The 12,841-nt window shown below is 34.5% G+C and overlaps 2 protein-coding genes across 2 annotated transcripts; one reads left to right on the plus strand and one right to left on the minus strand.

Moving 5' to 3' along the window:
- The first annotated feature begins 5,844 nt into the window (after window positions 1–5,844).
- Window positions 5,845–8,026, plus strand: LOC140834364 (protein ANTAGONIST OF LIKE HETEROCHROMATIN PROTEIN 1-like). Its single transcript, XM_073199195.1, has one exon. It carries the CDS (start codon window positions 6,150–6,152, stop codon window positions 7,662–7,664), a length of 1,515 nt encoding a protein of 504 aa, XP_073055296.1. The 5' UTR covers window positions 5,845–6,149; the 3' UTR covers window positions 7,665–8,026.
- Window positions 8,027–10,091: 2,065 nt separating this feature from the next.
- On the minus strand, window positions 10,092–12,095 carry LOC140834365 (ran-binding protein 1 homolog b-like). The gene is made up of 4 exons (XM_073199196.1): window positions 11,847–12,095; window positions 11,322–11,473; window positions 11,037–11,162; window positions 10,092–10,583 (listed from the first exon to the last, which is right to left on the minus strand). The coding sequence occupies exons 1-4, from the start codon at window positions 12,008–12,010 to the stop codon at window positions 10,387–10,389; spliced, it is 639 nt and encodes a 212-aa protein (XP_073055297.1). The 5' UTR covers window positions 12,011–12,095; the 3' UTR covers window positions 10,092–10,386.
- Between the last annotated feature and the right edge of the window lie 746 nt (window positions 12,096–12,841).

Here is a 12,841-nt window from a genome sequence, read left to right on the forward strand (position 1 = left end):
TGAATTAGCGTCCGGGTCCCCACAGTGTGTGTGTGTGTGTGTGTGTGTGTGTGTGTGTTTTGATGTGTAAACCGTACAAAATTATGTGTGTGACGAATCCTAACATCGTGAAAAATATATGGGTTTGATTTGTATTATATTTTAATTTGTTACAATTTCTTCAAAGGAAAAAAATAAACCAAAAATGAGTTTCCACTTTGTACGTCTCAAATTAACCCGAATAAAGGAAGAGTTGAGACGTTCAACGTACCCGGATGGCATTGCTCTCTGTCTAGATAGATCGAATGATCATCATTGTCTAAAAACAAAAATACTATTGGATCGTTTTATGTGCAGCGAAGATAATAATACCTTACTATAGGATCTCATTAATTAAGATATTATAGAGCCAATTTCAATTTTCAGATGTAAAATGAAACGACAATGTCTGTAAAGTGATGAATGGGAGACTGATCATCTCTAGATTTCACGTTGCTTGATCATGATGATGAGATAGGAGGGAAATGAAATAAGCTAACAAGAGAGGAAGGGGCCGGAGAGGGATTTAAACGAGTTAAAATAGTTTTCTGAGTATTTTCGACGAATTTGAATATTATTTTATTTATATATGAAATTATCTGAGATTGATCTTAATATGTCAAGTACATTTTAAGTTTAATTCTAGCTCAACTTATAATGTACTTATAAACTTTGATAATTAACCAAAGGAAAAATTACAATTTTGGTTCTAAATATTTGATTCATCGCGATTTTGGTCATTTTAAATTTAAATTTTAGTTATTTAGTAAATTTTTATTGGGAGTGTTGATCCATGTGGCACTGCACATATCAGCTTAATGTCGACCCTACATCAGTACCACATTCGAAACAAATATAATTGCAACAAGAAAAAAAACTAAGATAACAAACCGAGAACAAAATTTAACAATATTACAAACTAAAAATCGCAAAGAGATAAATACACATACCCCTTAATTAAAAAAAGACCAATTTCATTTAAACTAAAATCAAATTCGAATTCGAACTCCAGTTAGTTTAATAAAATCGACATCGAATTTAAAACATTATAATTATATATCTATCAACATGATTCCTTTAGTTAATTAAAACATTAATAAAAAGTTATTCCTTGGTATAGGGCAATAATTATAATATATACAAGGGTGATGGGAGGGGACCGTTCCAAACCTATCCTATATAAAGGCACACAACGCACCAGCACTTGTTCATACACATATATCAAATCAAAAGCAGTGTTCCTTTTAATGGAACAGTGCCCGATACAGTTGTGTTACTACTGTTCCAGGGTTTCTAAAATATAGGGTTTCCTCAATCTTGTCTTTTAAAATAAAAATAAAAATCATCTGTCTGAAAATCAAAGAATTAAGTAAGGGAGGTGACAGAAGAGAGTGAGCACACATGGTATTTTCTTGCATAAACAGATTCCCACATGCTTGAAGCTATGGGTGCTTACTCTCTGTCTGTCACCCCATCTTCTCTCTCACACACACACGCATTTTTAAGGGTATAATAATGTATATATGAATGCGGGTTTGTGATTTTCTACTGTATTTTGTCTTGCTTTTACATTTAGGACATGTTATGAATTGATCTGAATCTGATGTGCTTCGTTTATGTGTTAGCTTTTTAATCTTGATGCAGGGTTCTTGAGCATAAAAATTTTAAGAGTGGTTTCGGAGATTACGGCATGACGGGTACTCCTGGAGGGCTTATATATATGCTGCAATTTGGAGGAAATGGATGGGAAATTAAGGGTTAGACAGAAAATTCCTTGATTCGAGCTTTTGATTTCAAATTTTCCAGGACAGACAAGGAAGATATAGGTATAAATATAAGAAATATTCATATTTTAAAACCTGTAAATTTAGCTAAAAATTCCAAGTTTTTCTCAACGAACATTTTGTAAAAATTGTTGCTGTGTACTATATGTATGTATTGATTGCCACAAGCTAGTGCACTCGGTGCTCACAGGGCTTCCCACTTTCTCCTTTTCTCAGAGCAGCAATTTTTGACTTGGTTTCTTCGACAGACCGATGGTGGGACTGCAACCCTTTTCTATGAAGATATTAGCACAGATTAGGCCTTAGTTAATTTGATTGTTCACTTGTTTCTGGAGTATAGTTTTGAAGGGTTTTAAATTCGATTTATTTCTCGAGCTTCTCCTACTCGAAAACATGTTGCTGATCGGAGATCTAAAAAATGAGAAATTACCATTTTCTTTAGTATATACATGAATGATTAAAGGTCCACCACGAAGCCGGAGCTCATCTGGAGTACAAAGAGAGATGCTGATCTTGAGCTAAATTAATCGAGATGCGAAATGGTAAGTACCTTCGGTTGTCGCCGAAATTGATCAGTAAAATCATCTAGAAAGTTGAAGGGCTTATGTATATGCAACAGCTGAGGAGTCTTTCGTGTTCTCGCAGTAAACCAAACGATCGATACCAAGGATTTGGATCATAAGAAAAAGTTAAATTATAGATAGATCGTCGAACTCGAACTCAATTCTTAGTATCATGGGATGTTCCCTATCGAAGAAATAATTAATAGCTCATTCCACCACTATCATACAATCAGATTGCGTAGTATCTTTGGAAACACGATTCTCATACTTGCTATCGCGCCTACTACTTCATGTATACACTGACTTGATCTTTGGAGTCGCGACACCGTCGATGCACCCTAGACAAGGTTCTTTTTAGGTCGGATTCGACATGTTAACTACCTGGCTAGCTCGGAAAATGAGAAGCCAAGGCGAGATATTTCATATACATTGTTTTGGAGCTTACAGCCTGCGTTTTATTTGAAGGTATAGTCTTATCATTATATTTCCATGTCTACTTTCAACTGATGACGGATATGCATATATACTGCAGCATTATTTTTTCAGTCATGTGAAACTATAATCTTATGTATATGGGAAAATTGGATTTTGTTACTATAAATTGGCATGTTTTGGATTTTAATTATGTAATTTATTAAAAAGTTTGATTTTCACCGGGAAGTTGATTTTTTTTGTTCCAGTCATTTTTTGCATGAAATCAATGAATCTAATGAATATTATTTATTTGACACTGGTTTTCTCTTACGTAAGTCATATGGTATAAATAAAGCTCGTGTTATACACATTAACATACATTTAAACAAAAGTAAAAGAAAAAATAAACAAGAACGACACCCAATATTTTAAAACCGGAGGAATTTTAATTGGTTCGTGCATAATTTATTAGCTTATTTACAATGCTGATGATCGTTTGGATCCATCGATTGCTCTTCTCTGTTATAAATCGAGGCATACCCACAAAAATAATACGTGTAATGCGCAATAGAAGATAAAATTGCATGTTTGACACGCTTTTGAATAGCGTTGGAATCAACTCAACCAAGTCAAACACGATTTCGGTTTTACTTGGTCAATATTTGCTTTGCACCATAGGAGATAAAATTGCATCTTTTGACACGCTTTTGATTAGAAGTTTCCTTGACTCTCTATAAAAATTATATCGGTCGAAATTAAACCAAATTGTTACTGTTATCTGTGTATTTTGTACTATATATTAAACGAGTGTATATATTTATTAACCGAATTTGGTATAAATTTGGTAATATCAAACTAAATTTAAATATCTGCAATATAAAATTATTATATCTTATCTACTTTTAAATTTTTTTCCTCTAACATTTTTTTTATATAGACGCTAGCACACACACAAACACACAAATAATAGACAAAAACTTGTGTGAGACGGTCTCACGGGTCGTAGTTGTGAGACGGATCTCTTATTTGGGTCACCCATGAAAAAGTACTACTTTTTATGCTAAGAGTATTACTTTTTATTGTGAATATGGGTAGAGTTGATCCGTCTCACGGATTATGACCCGTGAGACGGTCTCACATGAGACTAACTCCAAATAATAATAATAATAATAATAATAATAATAATAATAATAATATCAGACAATTAGATATTATGTCGGTATTATTAAATATGGACACCGAATGAAATGGATACGGGGTTCACTGCCTAACAGACGGGGGTCAAAATTCCAGTCATTATTCAAATATCAAATTTATAAAAGTTGTCAAGTCAAACCGAATCTCCTCATATTTTTTAATTTAAAAAATTAAATAAAAACAATAGTATTTAATTGGAGGGATCGAAAATATGCGTAAGAAAAATCTGAACTCTTCGTGAATTTGCCTCCAATTTTTAATAATTTAAATTATATATCATTATATTATCTCCAAATGAGTATTAAAACATCTTAAAATTTTAACGATAAATGTTTGACTATTAATCTATCCTTACTTAATCCACACAACCAACACACCCGTATTGTACACCGAATGATTAATTTACGGACACCTAGTGGTTTATGATTTGGATCCACATGTTAATTTATGTTGTAGGGATGGGTGTGAAGATCATCATGTATGCTAGCTTTTCAATTAATACAAAAATCTTACTAATTTTATCAACTCCATGAATCATATTTATCATTGAAACTCTCCCGAAACACAAAAATTCCAAAGATATCGTCTTGCACGTCAATTTTGTGAGACGAGACGAATCTTCAACCCAACTCAGTTCATGAAAAAATAATATTTTTTAAGTCAAATTTTTTTAATATGGATCGAGTCCACACATTTCACAAGAGACTTATTCATTGGAAGCTTTATTCAATTCGATTCGAGTTTCCGAATTATGTGGTTTAATTAAGTCTGTGTGTAGCTTCTCCAAAAGCATGATAGCTAAAAGATTTCCCGTTTAAATTGAAGTTGTTATTGTAGGAGACACGATTTATCAGTCTTCCAAATTTTAGTTGGATGAAACTCGTAGTGATCCGAATTTGTGACGCATTGGATTTTACAAAAATACCACATCTGTTTTAAAAAGTAATCTTTTATTATTCAATAATAAAGTATCATAAAAATCTATTATATTAAATTTATCGCAAAAACTTGTGTGAGAGGGTCTCACGAATTGTATTTTATGAGACATATCTTTTATTTGGGTCATCCATGAAAAAATATTATTTTTTATGCTAAGGGTATTAATTTTTATTGTAAATATTGGTATAATTGACTCGTCTCACAGATAAAGATTCGTGCGACCATCTCACCTTATTCGTTTTCCAAGATTTTAAAATTCACATATTATTAATATAAATTGCATAGATATTTTTAATATATATACTTATCCAAACAATAAACATAAACTAAAGGAAAATATTTTTAATATAATCTTTTGTCGTTCTATATAAAAACTAATTAAACGCCAAAAATAATTACCCACAAAAATCTAAATTTACAAGAGTTGCGTGAACAATGCCATTAGTGATTCATTAATTAAAATGTGAACCCCACGTTGACACAAAGGTCATTTATGTTCACACACATATATATGTCATTTATGTTCACACACACATATGGTATTCTAAAAAGCGGTAGATCGGAGCCGGATAGTCGCCCATCGCTTGTTTAGGCGGCGTCTAAATGGTATAAGATACAAATTGATTGAAAAATATGTCAGACGATCTTTTTTTTAAAAAAAATTATATATATCACATTAGGCGGCTTCTAAAAATTGGAGCAGTGAGCGACCGCCTAACGCCTAACACCGCTTTTTAGAATGCTATATATATATTTTGTCACATTCAATACAAGACTGTCACACTTCAACGATATTATTACATATTACATCCATGAAAATATATATGTGTGTGTGTGTGTGCGCACTAGCGCAATATTATTACATATTAAATCCATGAAAATATATATGTGTGTGTGCGCGCGCTAGCGGCTTTCCCAACTCACCGTCCTTTGTCTCGCTCGCTCATGAGAACCTTCCCTGAATCTCAATGTGGTTCACACCTAGCGCACACGTCTGTCCACCTGTATGCTTAAATTATGTATGTACACCAGACGCGAAATTTTCAAACCCAGACCCACTTTTTGTACTTTGACATTTATCGCTGCGTTCACATCGTAATTTACGATTTTTATCGAACGCCTTTACTGCGTATATGTATTTGAACTTTGACGTCTCCAGGTTTTGCAGATCAACCTTATCGCTCCTCGTGTTTTCGGTACTTTCGAATTTTTTTTAGGGAGAGCCCATTTTGAAATGAGTGAAAACAAGCAACATCAACAGCAGCAGACTAAGAGAAGAAAAAAAGTGAATGCGAACGATATTGCTGGGATTATGGGTGTGGAAGTGGATGAGAAGCGGGTTAAGACTAAGGGATTAAACGAAATTATTAGTTCGTTGGATTTTCTTGATGATCCAGAAAAGATCGATCTTCAAGAGATGAAGAAGGTGAATCAAGAAGAAATGATTCGATTCGAGAATAATCACAGCCAGCAAAGGGTCGCTACGATGGATTATTTTTATAAGTTGAAGCAATATCACAAAGATGCTGAACGCGACGACGGGACTCGTAAAAGAAAGGCGAAAGCGAACGCTTTTACTGCCGCTAACGTTGCTGCATCAGCCATCGCAGGTGCAAGTGCGGATGAGTCAGTCTCTAACGATGAAAACGTAACCACCAGCAATAAAACTCCGTCATCCGGCCCTCAGCGGCGGCTGTGGGTCAAAAACAGGTCCAAAGATTGGTGGGATCAATGCAATAGTCCTGATTTTCCCGAGGAAGAATTCAAGAAAGCATTTAGAATGGGGAAGGGTACATTTGATTTGATCTGTAATGAGCTGAACTCTGCCGTAGCCAAGGAAAATACCATGTTGAGGGATGCAGTCCCCGTAAGGCAACGCGTAGCCGTGTGCATATGGCGGTTGGCCACTGGAGAGCCGCTTAGGCTCGTTTCTAAGAAGTTTGGATTGGGTATTTCTACGTGCCATAAGCTTGTCCTCGAGGTTTGTTCGGCTATAAGCAGTGTTTTGATGCCCAAGTATCTTAGGTGGATGGATGAGGATAATATGAAGAGGACTATGGATGAATTCAGTTCGATGTCTGGAATTCCTAATGTGGTTGGATCAATGTACACAACACATATACCAATCATTGCTCCAAAGATCAGTGTGGCTGCATATTTCAACAGGAGGCATACAGAAAGAAATCAAAAGACCTCGTATTCGATCACTGTTCAAGGGGTCGTTGATCCGAGGGGCGTCCTCACCGATGTCTGCATCGGCTATCCCGGTTCAATGTCGGATGAACAGGTTTTGGAAAAGTCCACGCTCTTCCAAAGGGCAAATGCTGGGTTGTATAAAGGTGTTTGGATTGTTGGAGGCTCCGGATTACCTTTAATGGATTGGACATTAGTTCCTTACACACATCAACATTTGACTTGGACTCAACATGCTTTTAATGAGAAAATAGGAGATATTCAAAGGGTTGCAAAAGATTCATTTGCTAGATTGAAAGGGAGATGGGGTTGTTTGCAGAAGCGAACCGAAGTTAAACTTCAAGATTTGCCAGTCGTTCTTGGGGCGTGCTGCGTGTTGCATAACATATGCGAACTGATGGGCGAGAGGTTGGATTCAACGCTTAAATTTGAGCTCTTTGATGATGAAATGGTCCCTGACAATGTCTTTAGATCGGCGAACGCGGTACGCGCGAGGGACGTGATTGCTCATAATCTTTTGCATCATAACCTTGCTGGAACCTCCTTTCTATCTTAGATTGAAGAGATTTTGGCGTTCAAATAACATTATAGATCCGCATTGCCGCTTGGAGGAACAGGCAGTAAAAATTTGCTCAAGGGGCCCCATTTAAGTCCCTCTTAGATGGGGCTTGAGCAAATTGATGATTCTTGTGTTGTAGGTTTGATTCATGGTACATAGAAATTACAGAGAGATGGACTTTAATTTCTAGATTTTGATCAACAATAATTAGGTGCATTACAATCAGTTCTTTTTTTTATGCATTACAATTAGTTGAAGTCTATTTGTTTGATTTAATTGTTGTTCTTGTACAAGTATATGATAGTTATTACAATATTTTTATCTTCGAACCGTGAAATGAAAAACTTACAGTTTTTTTGTTCGTTTGTTTGTTTGCGTTTCCAATTTTCTTAAACCATTCGTTCTTTTGTTTTTCAAAATTCTGAATTAAATAGAAACTAAAGATTCCATGTTGAAAATGTTGCAAGCTATTATTTTATGTCGATGTAAAAATATGGGATTCGAATCCTCTTCAGTAATTGAAAACAAGCATTTAGTGTTGTAATCTTTTTACATGAGATGATCAGTTGAACATCTGATCGACTTAACACAGTATCAGATAAATTTAAAAATTTGTCTGACGAAACGAGATGATCATCTCATGTAAAAAATGCACAATACTTGATATTATGTTTTCAGTCAGGATAGCTTGATAAGAGATTATCTGTGTCGATGTCATTTCATGTAAATATGTGGGGTTAATTATGTCACATCACAAGTGTATAATTTAAATTTATTGCGAAAGAAATAATTTTAAAATTTAAAATGTAATTATTTGAATTAATATGTAATACAATAACATAATATTTTTTGAAACCAATAAAAAAAATTAAGTTAAACTTTACCCTGTCTTCTGCTAAAAATTGTTAAGCATAAACAAATAAGATTTTATTCACTAATAAAAAAATTGGCTGAATAATCAATCAAGAAAAAAAAAGTGATTAGGACGTAGATTTTTTTTTAACGACGATGTCTGATTGCTTTTTTTCTGAATTATTTATCGAATTACAAATTATGTTATTCAAATAAATTATACCGGACAAACTTTTTGCAACATGCTCATCAAAAAAAAATTGATAGAAAAAATCAAATTCCTAATCTTCAATCAATCATTATTCACCTATTCCACAACTCGACCCCCACAATTGGGCAACCTTAATCTATAATTCTTGGTAAGAGAAGGACCGCCATTAGAGCAGTTGAGCATGGGTTTTGGACTTTTGGTTGCCGTCTCAGAAGAGTATTCCTTAATGATAAAATAGTGGTTTAGTCCTGTTTGTGTTTCGACTTTTCGAGGTCATCCATTTTTCTAATTTAGACTAAATGTTGACAATTAAACACATTGTATTTTTATCTCAAATTTTTATTGACAACTCTTGAATTAATTAATATTTTATGAAACATCCTAAAATATTACGAGCCCAGAAGAAACTTGAATCTTGATTCGAATCTTTCACGTACAATAAATAGCACATAAATAATATTGAAATCAAATAAACCGACTTTGAGTTGAAGTAAACGTTCAACTGACACCAAACTGGAATTAGTTTAACAATATTGAATTGTTCGCATGTCAAACTTGGTGTGAATCTTGTTAATGTCGACAGAAAAGTCAACGTGGTAGGAAGTAAGCAATCACGTATCATTAGTTTTCAAACCAAGAAACCGATATTTTACCATTTGTGCTCAACAATATGAAAAACTTGCATAAAAACATGACACGCGGGGAAGGGGATAACAAATGAGTGAGACCAGCGTTGTCTTTCTATTAGTATGCTATGACTCCAGTTTTGCAATATTCGTATGAGAAAAATAAGAAATCTTGACAAGAAACTCATGTCTAGAAGTCGTTGATAGAAGAATTAATCACGTTGACCTGCCCAAGGGCATTTTTCTTCCTTTTTGCGTAAAATTTAAATGGGTTTATTGCAATTTTAAAATATACATTGCAAAATAAAATGAATTTCTTGGGCAGCTGATAAGTCTTACGAGTGTCCACATCAATCTCATGAGAGATCGTATCGCTTTCACATGCCACAATTTTCACATGCAAGTGCTTGAACCCAAGACATTAGTTCAAATAAAACTCTCAACCTTGAGCTATAATCAATAGGGCCAGAAGGTGAGTTCAAACTCGGAAAGTACATTGATTTTCACTAAGTGTAGACCAAGGGAATATGCACAATGAGTACAATATTCCATTTTTAAATCTCCCACGATCTTCAACAAGCCTAGGCTTTGGACCATAAACATTCTTCTAAATTTGATTACCGAAAGACCAAGCAGTCTCATCTTTACATTTGAGATAACAAAGACATTTAACAAGGAAACAAATGTAAAGCATGGGCTATAATACATAGAAGCAAAAAGAATAGTTCTCAAGAGTTAAGACCAACAAATAGAAGTATATTATAGGTTATAACCTGTACGTAAAGAGTAGAGCATGAACCCAGTATAAAGCAACAAATATAAAGGTAACCCAAACTCGGAAACAAACACTCACCAATTGACACCAACTAAGAACCAGAAGACAAACCAAAACCATAAACCATCCATGAAAACAATACCCAGTACAAGGTTTCCTCTCAACTTAATAATAATAACCCATGCTTCGACCCTTGTCAACAAAAACCAAGACGTCTACCTCCAAAGAGCTTATTTCTCATCACAGGTTTTCTTGCTACTGATCTTTATCCTTTTTCTCACCCTCGGATAAAGGTGCCTCCTCTTTTGCCTTTGGTTTCTCTTCATTATCTTTTCCTTCAACACTCAAATTTTCAAGAAGATCAGCAGCTGCATTGGCTTCTTCACTCTCTCCACCACGCTGCGCCAGAGATTCAGTGATCTCTTCAATTTTATCCTTGAAAGCTTTGCAGTCTGTAACCCATAATAAGAGTAAACAGAGGTCATAAAAAAAATTATACAGAAACAACATCAGAGAATTAAAATATCAATCACGAGTAAGTTTTTATCACAAGCTTTCGGAAGTAAATTTACACACGAAACCAAAGAACAATTTTCATAAAATAATCAGGTCAAATCCCACCTTCAGTCATTAACAGGGAAATCACAAATAGTCCTAGACTCCTACAGAATCTCAAGTAATTTCAGATGACAACTATATGCCAATGAAAAGGGGCGACACATATATAACCCCAACTGCCATATCAAAGTGAAGGCACCTTAGAACACCACTCCAATCAACATATCATACGATGCTTGGACTGGAAAATGTGTGGTACAAAAGTCAAATTAAAGTAAATTATTCGGTATTCCAATTAGTAAGAAATCAAACTAAAACCAAATAGGAGATAGAGTAGAGCATCTCACTCTCAACCGACGGAAACCGAATACAGAAGGTCTCATCCTTTAGCTCTCCATCAGCGAAATCAGCAGCATGCCATACACAAGACTTGTCATTCCCATGATGCTCTTGAACCGAAAACGCGGGCAGCACTGTAGGAACCAATGAAAACCAATAATTTAGACAGAAATGCCACCTTATTGTCAGATTCCACGATTCTTTGATGAAATATCATTAATACATTTGTTCAGATAGATGCAAACAGAATGATAACTATAAATTACCAAATAGGAGTAATATTATTTGCTTACCAAGGTGATTGGCACAAATTTTTAGGGTCTTATTCTGCCTCATGACAAGCCTAACTTTTCCATTCACCTTGTCCTTCAGTAGCTTCACAGTCCCAACACCCCTCTCCTTCCATTGGTTCCCTTCCTTGTCAAATCTATACAGTTTTGCCTTCCTATCAATCACACATAATCAGCACTTAGTGATAATTTCAAAACCAGAGCATTATCACACACGTGGAACAGTCACAGAAAAAAAAAAAAAAATCCACCATCACAAAACTACAGCAATCAATCAAGCAGATAAAACATTCTAAAAACTCCAACAAAATAAGGAGAAAGCACAACTTCAAGCCCCAGCCATCACAGCCCATTCAACAACACCAAACCGTACAAACTATTGCATCGATCCAAAAAAACCACCACCATCACGTCGATCGCGTAAAAAACAAGCTACCTCAACTTGCATCCAGGGCATAAACAACTAACAACCCAGAAACAAAGATTTCACCATTTACTCGAAATTACGTCTAAGAATAGATCACTCACAAATTAAGAATAATTTCTTCATTCTCCTCGCCGGTAATGACGCTAACTTCTTCAAGCCTGACGATCGGGGCCACCTGTGCTCCGGTATCCTCGTCTTCAGCCGCTGGATGGGGGTCTTCCTCCTCTTCTCTATTCGGAACTGCGGATTCTGCTACGTTCGCCATAATAATCCGAGAATAACTGCAGGAAATGGAGAGACAGTGGGAGTGGGATCCGGAGTGGTTTTGAGGGTTTGAAATTTGAAGCAGAGTTAGGTTTTTGAATGCTTATAATGGATATCTGAAGGGCCTAAGCCCATTAGGAACAGGGCCTAGCTTGCCATATATGATCCAACGAAAAAAAAATATTAAGCCCATTAATGAATATTTGTAAAAAATTAAGTGTAATCTAAAATCTAAATCTAAAAGATTAAAATACTTGAATAAAAAAATTGAAAGATAAAAAATGTAATTTATTATTAATATTTAAAAAGAACATAATATCCCTAATCTCTACAAATTTTATAGCATCAAAAACATCATCTTCTTATATATATGTCATTTTTTATATTATTTTACTGATAAAAAAAATCTTATGTGTGGTATCAAATACATTAACAAATTTAAGTTGTTTAAAATAAGTAAACATTTGAGTCTTACCAGATATTCATGATGATAAAAAAGATTAACATTTGACCAATAATCATTAGTTGGATTCTTCCTACCAATACTTATTCGAACAAATATGTCGCATAAGGTTTCTTATAGTAACTGAGTTGAACCTATCGTTAGGATATCGAACATGTTATTAATATATCGAATATATTATATATTCAACAATTTATATTTATCTTGCATGAGTGATCCGTGATTTTTTTACGTTACCATCGTTATAGGAAAAAGAATATGGATAATTGGATGCAATCATGCAACTTATGACAACCACCCGAAGTGACATTAATAAAAAAATTTTACGACTGTGATTTGGGGATATCGTAATGGCTATCTACAAAATTC

The sequence above is a fragment of the Primulina eburnea genome, chromosome 6, assembly GCF_022965805.1.
Source record: "Primulina eburnea isolate SZY01 chromosome 6, ASM2296580v1, whole genome shotgun sequence".
Lineage (NCBI taxonomy): Eukaryota > Viridiplantae > Streptophyta > Magnoliopsida > Lamiales > Gesneriaceae > Primulina > Primulina eburnea.

Bases quoted from the DNA above. Each gene is read 5' to 3' on its own strand.
- LOC140834364 (XM_073199195.1), top strand. From the start codon at position 6,150: ATGAGTGAAAACAAGCAACATCAACAGCAGCAGACTAAGAGAAGAAAA.
- LOC140834365 (XM_073199196.1), bottom strand. From the start codon at position 12,010: ATGGCGAACGTAGCAGAATCCGCAGTTCCGAATAGAGAAGAGGAGGAA. The intron at 11,163-11,321 runs GTAAGCAAATAA...TGGTTCCTACAG, and splicing joins AATTTGTGCCAATCACCTTG to TGCTGCCCGCGTTTTCGGTT. The intron at 10,584-11,036 runs GTGAGATGCTCT...TATGGGTTACAG, and splicing joins TCGGTTTCCGTCGGTTGAGA to ACTGCAAAGCTTTCAAGGAT.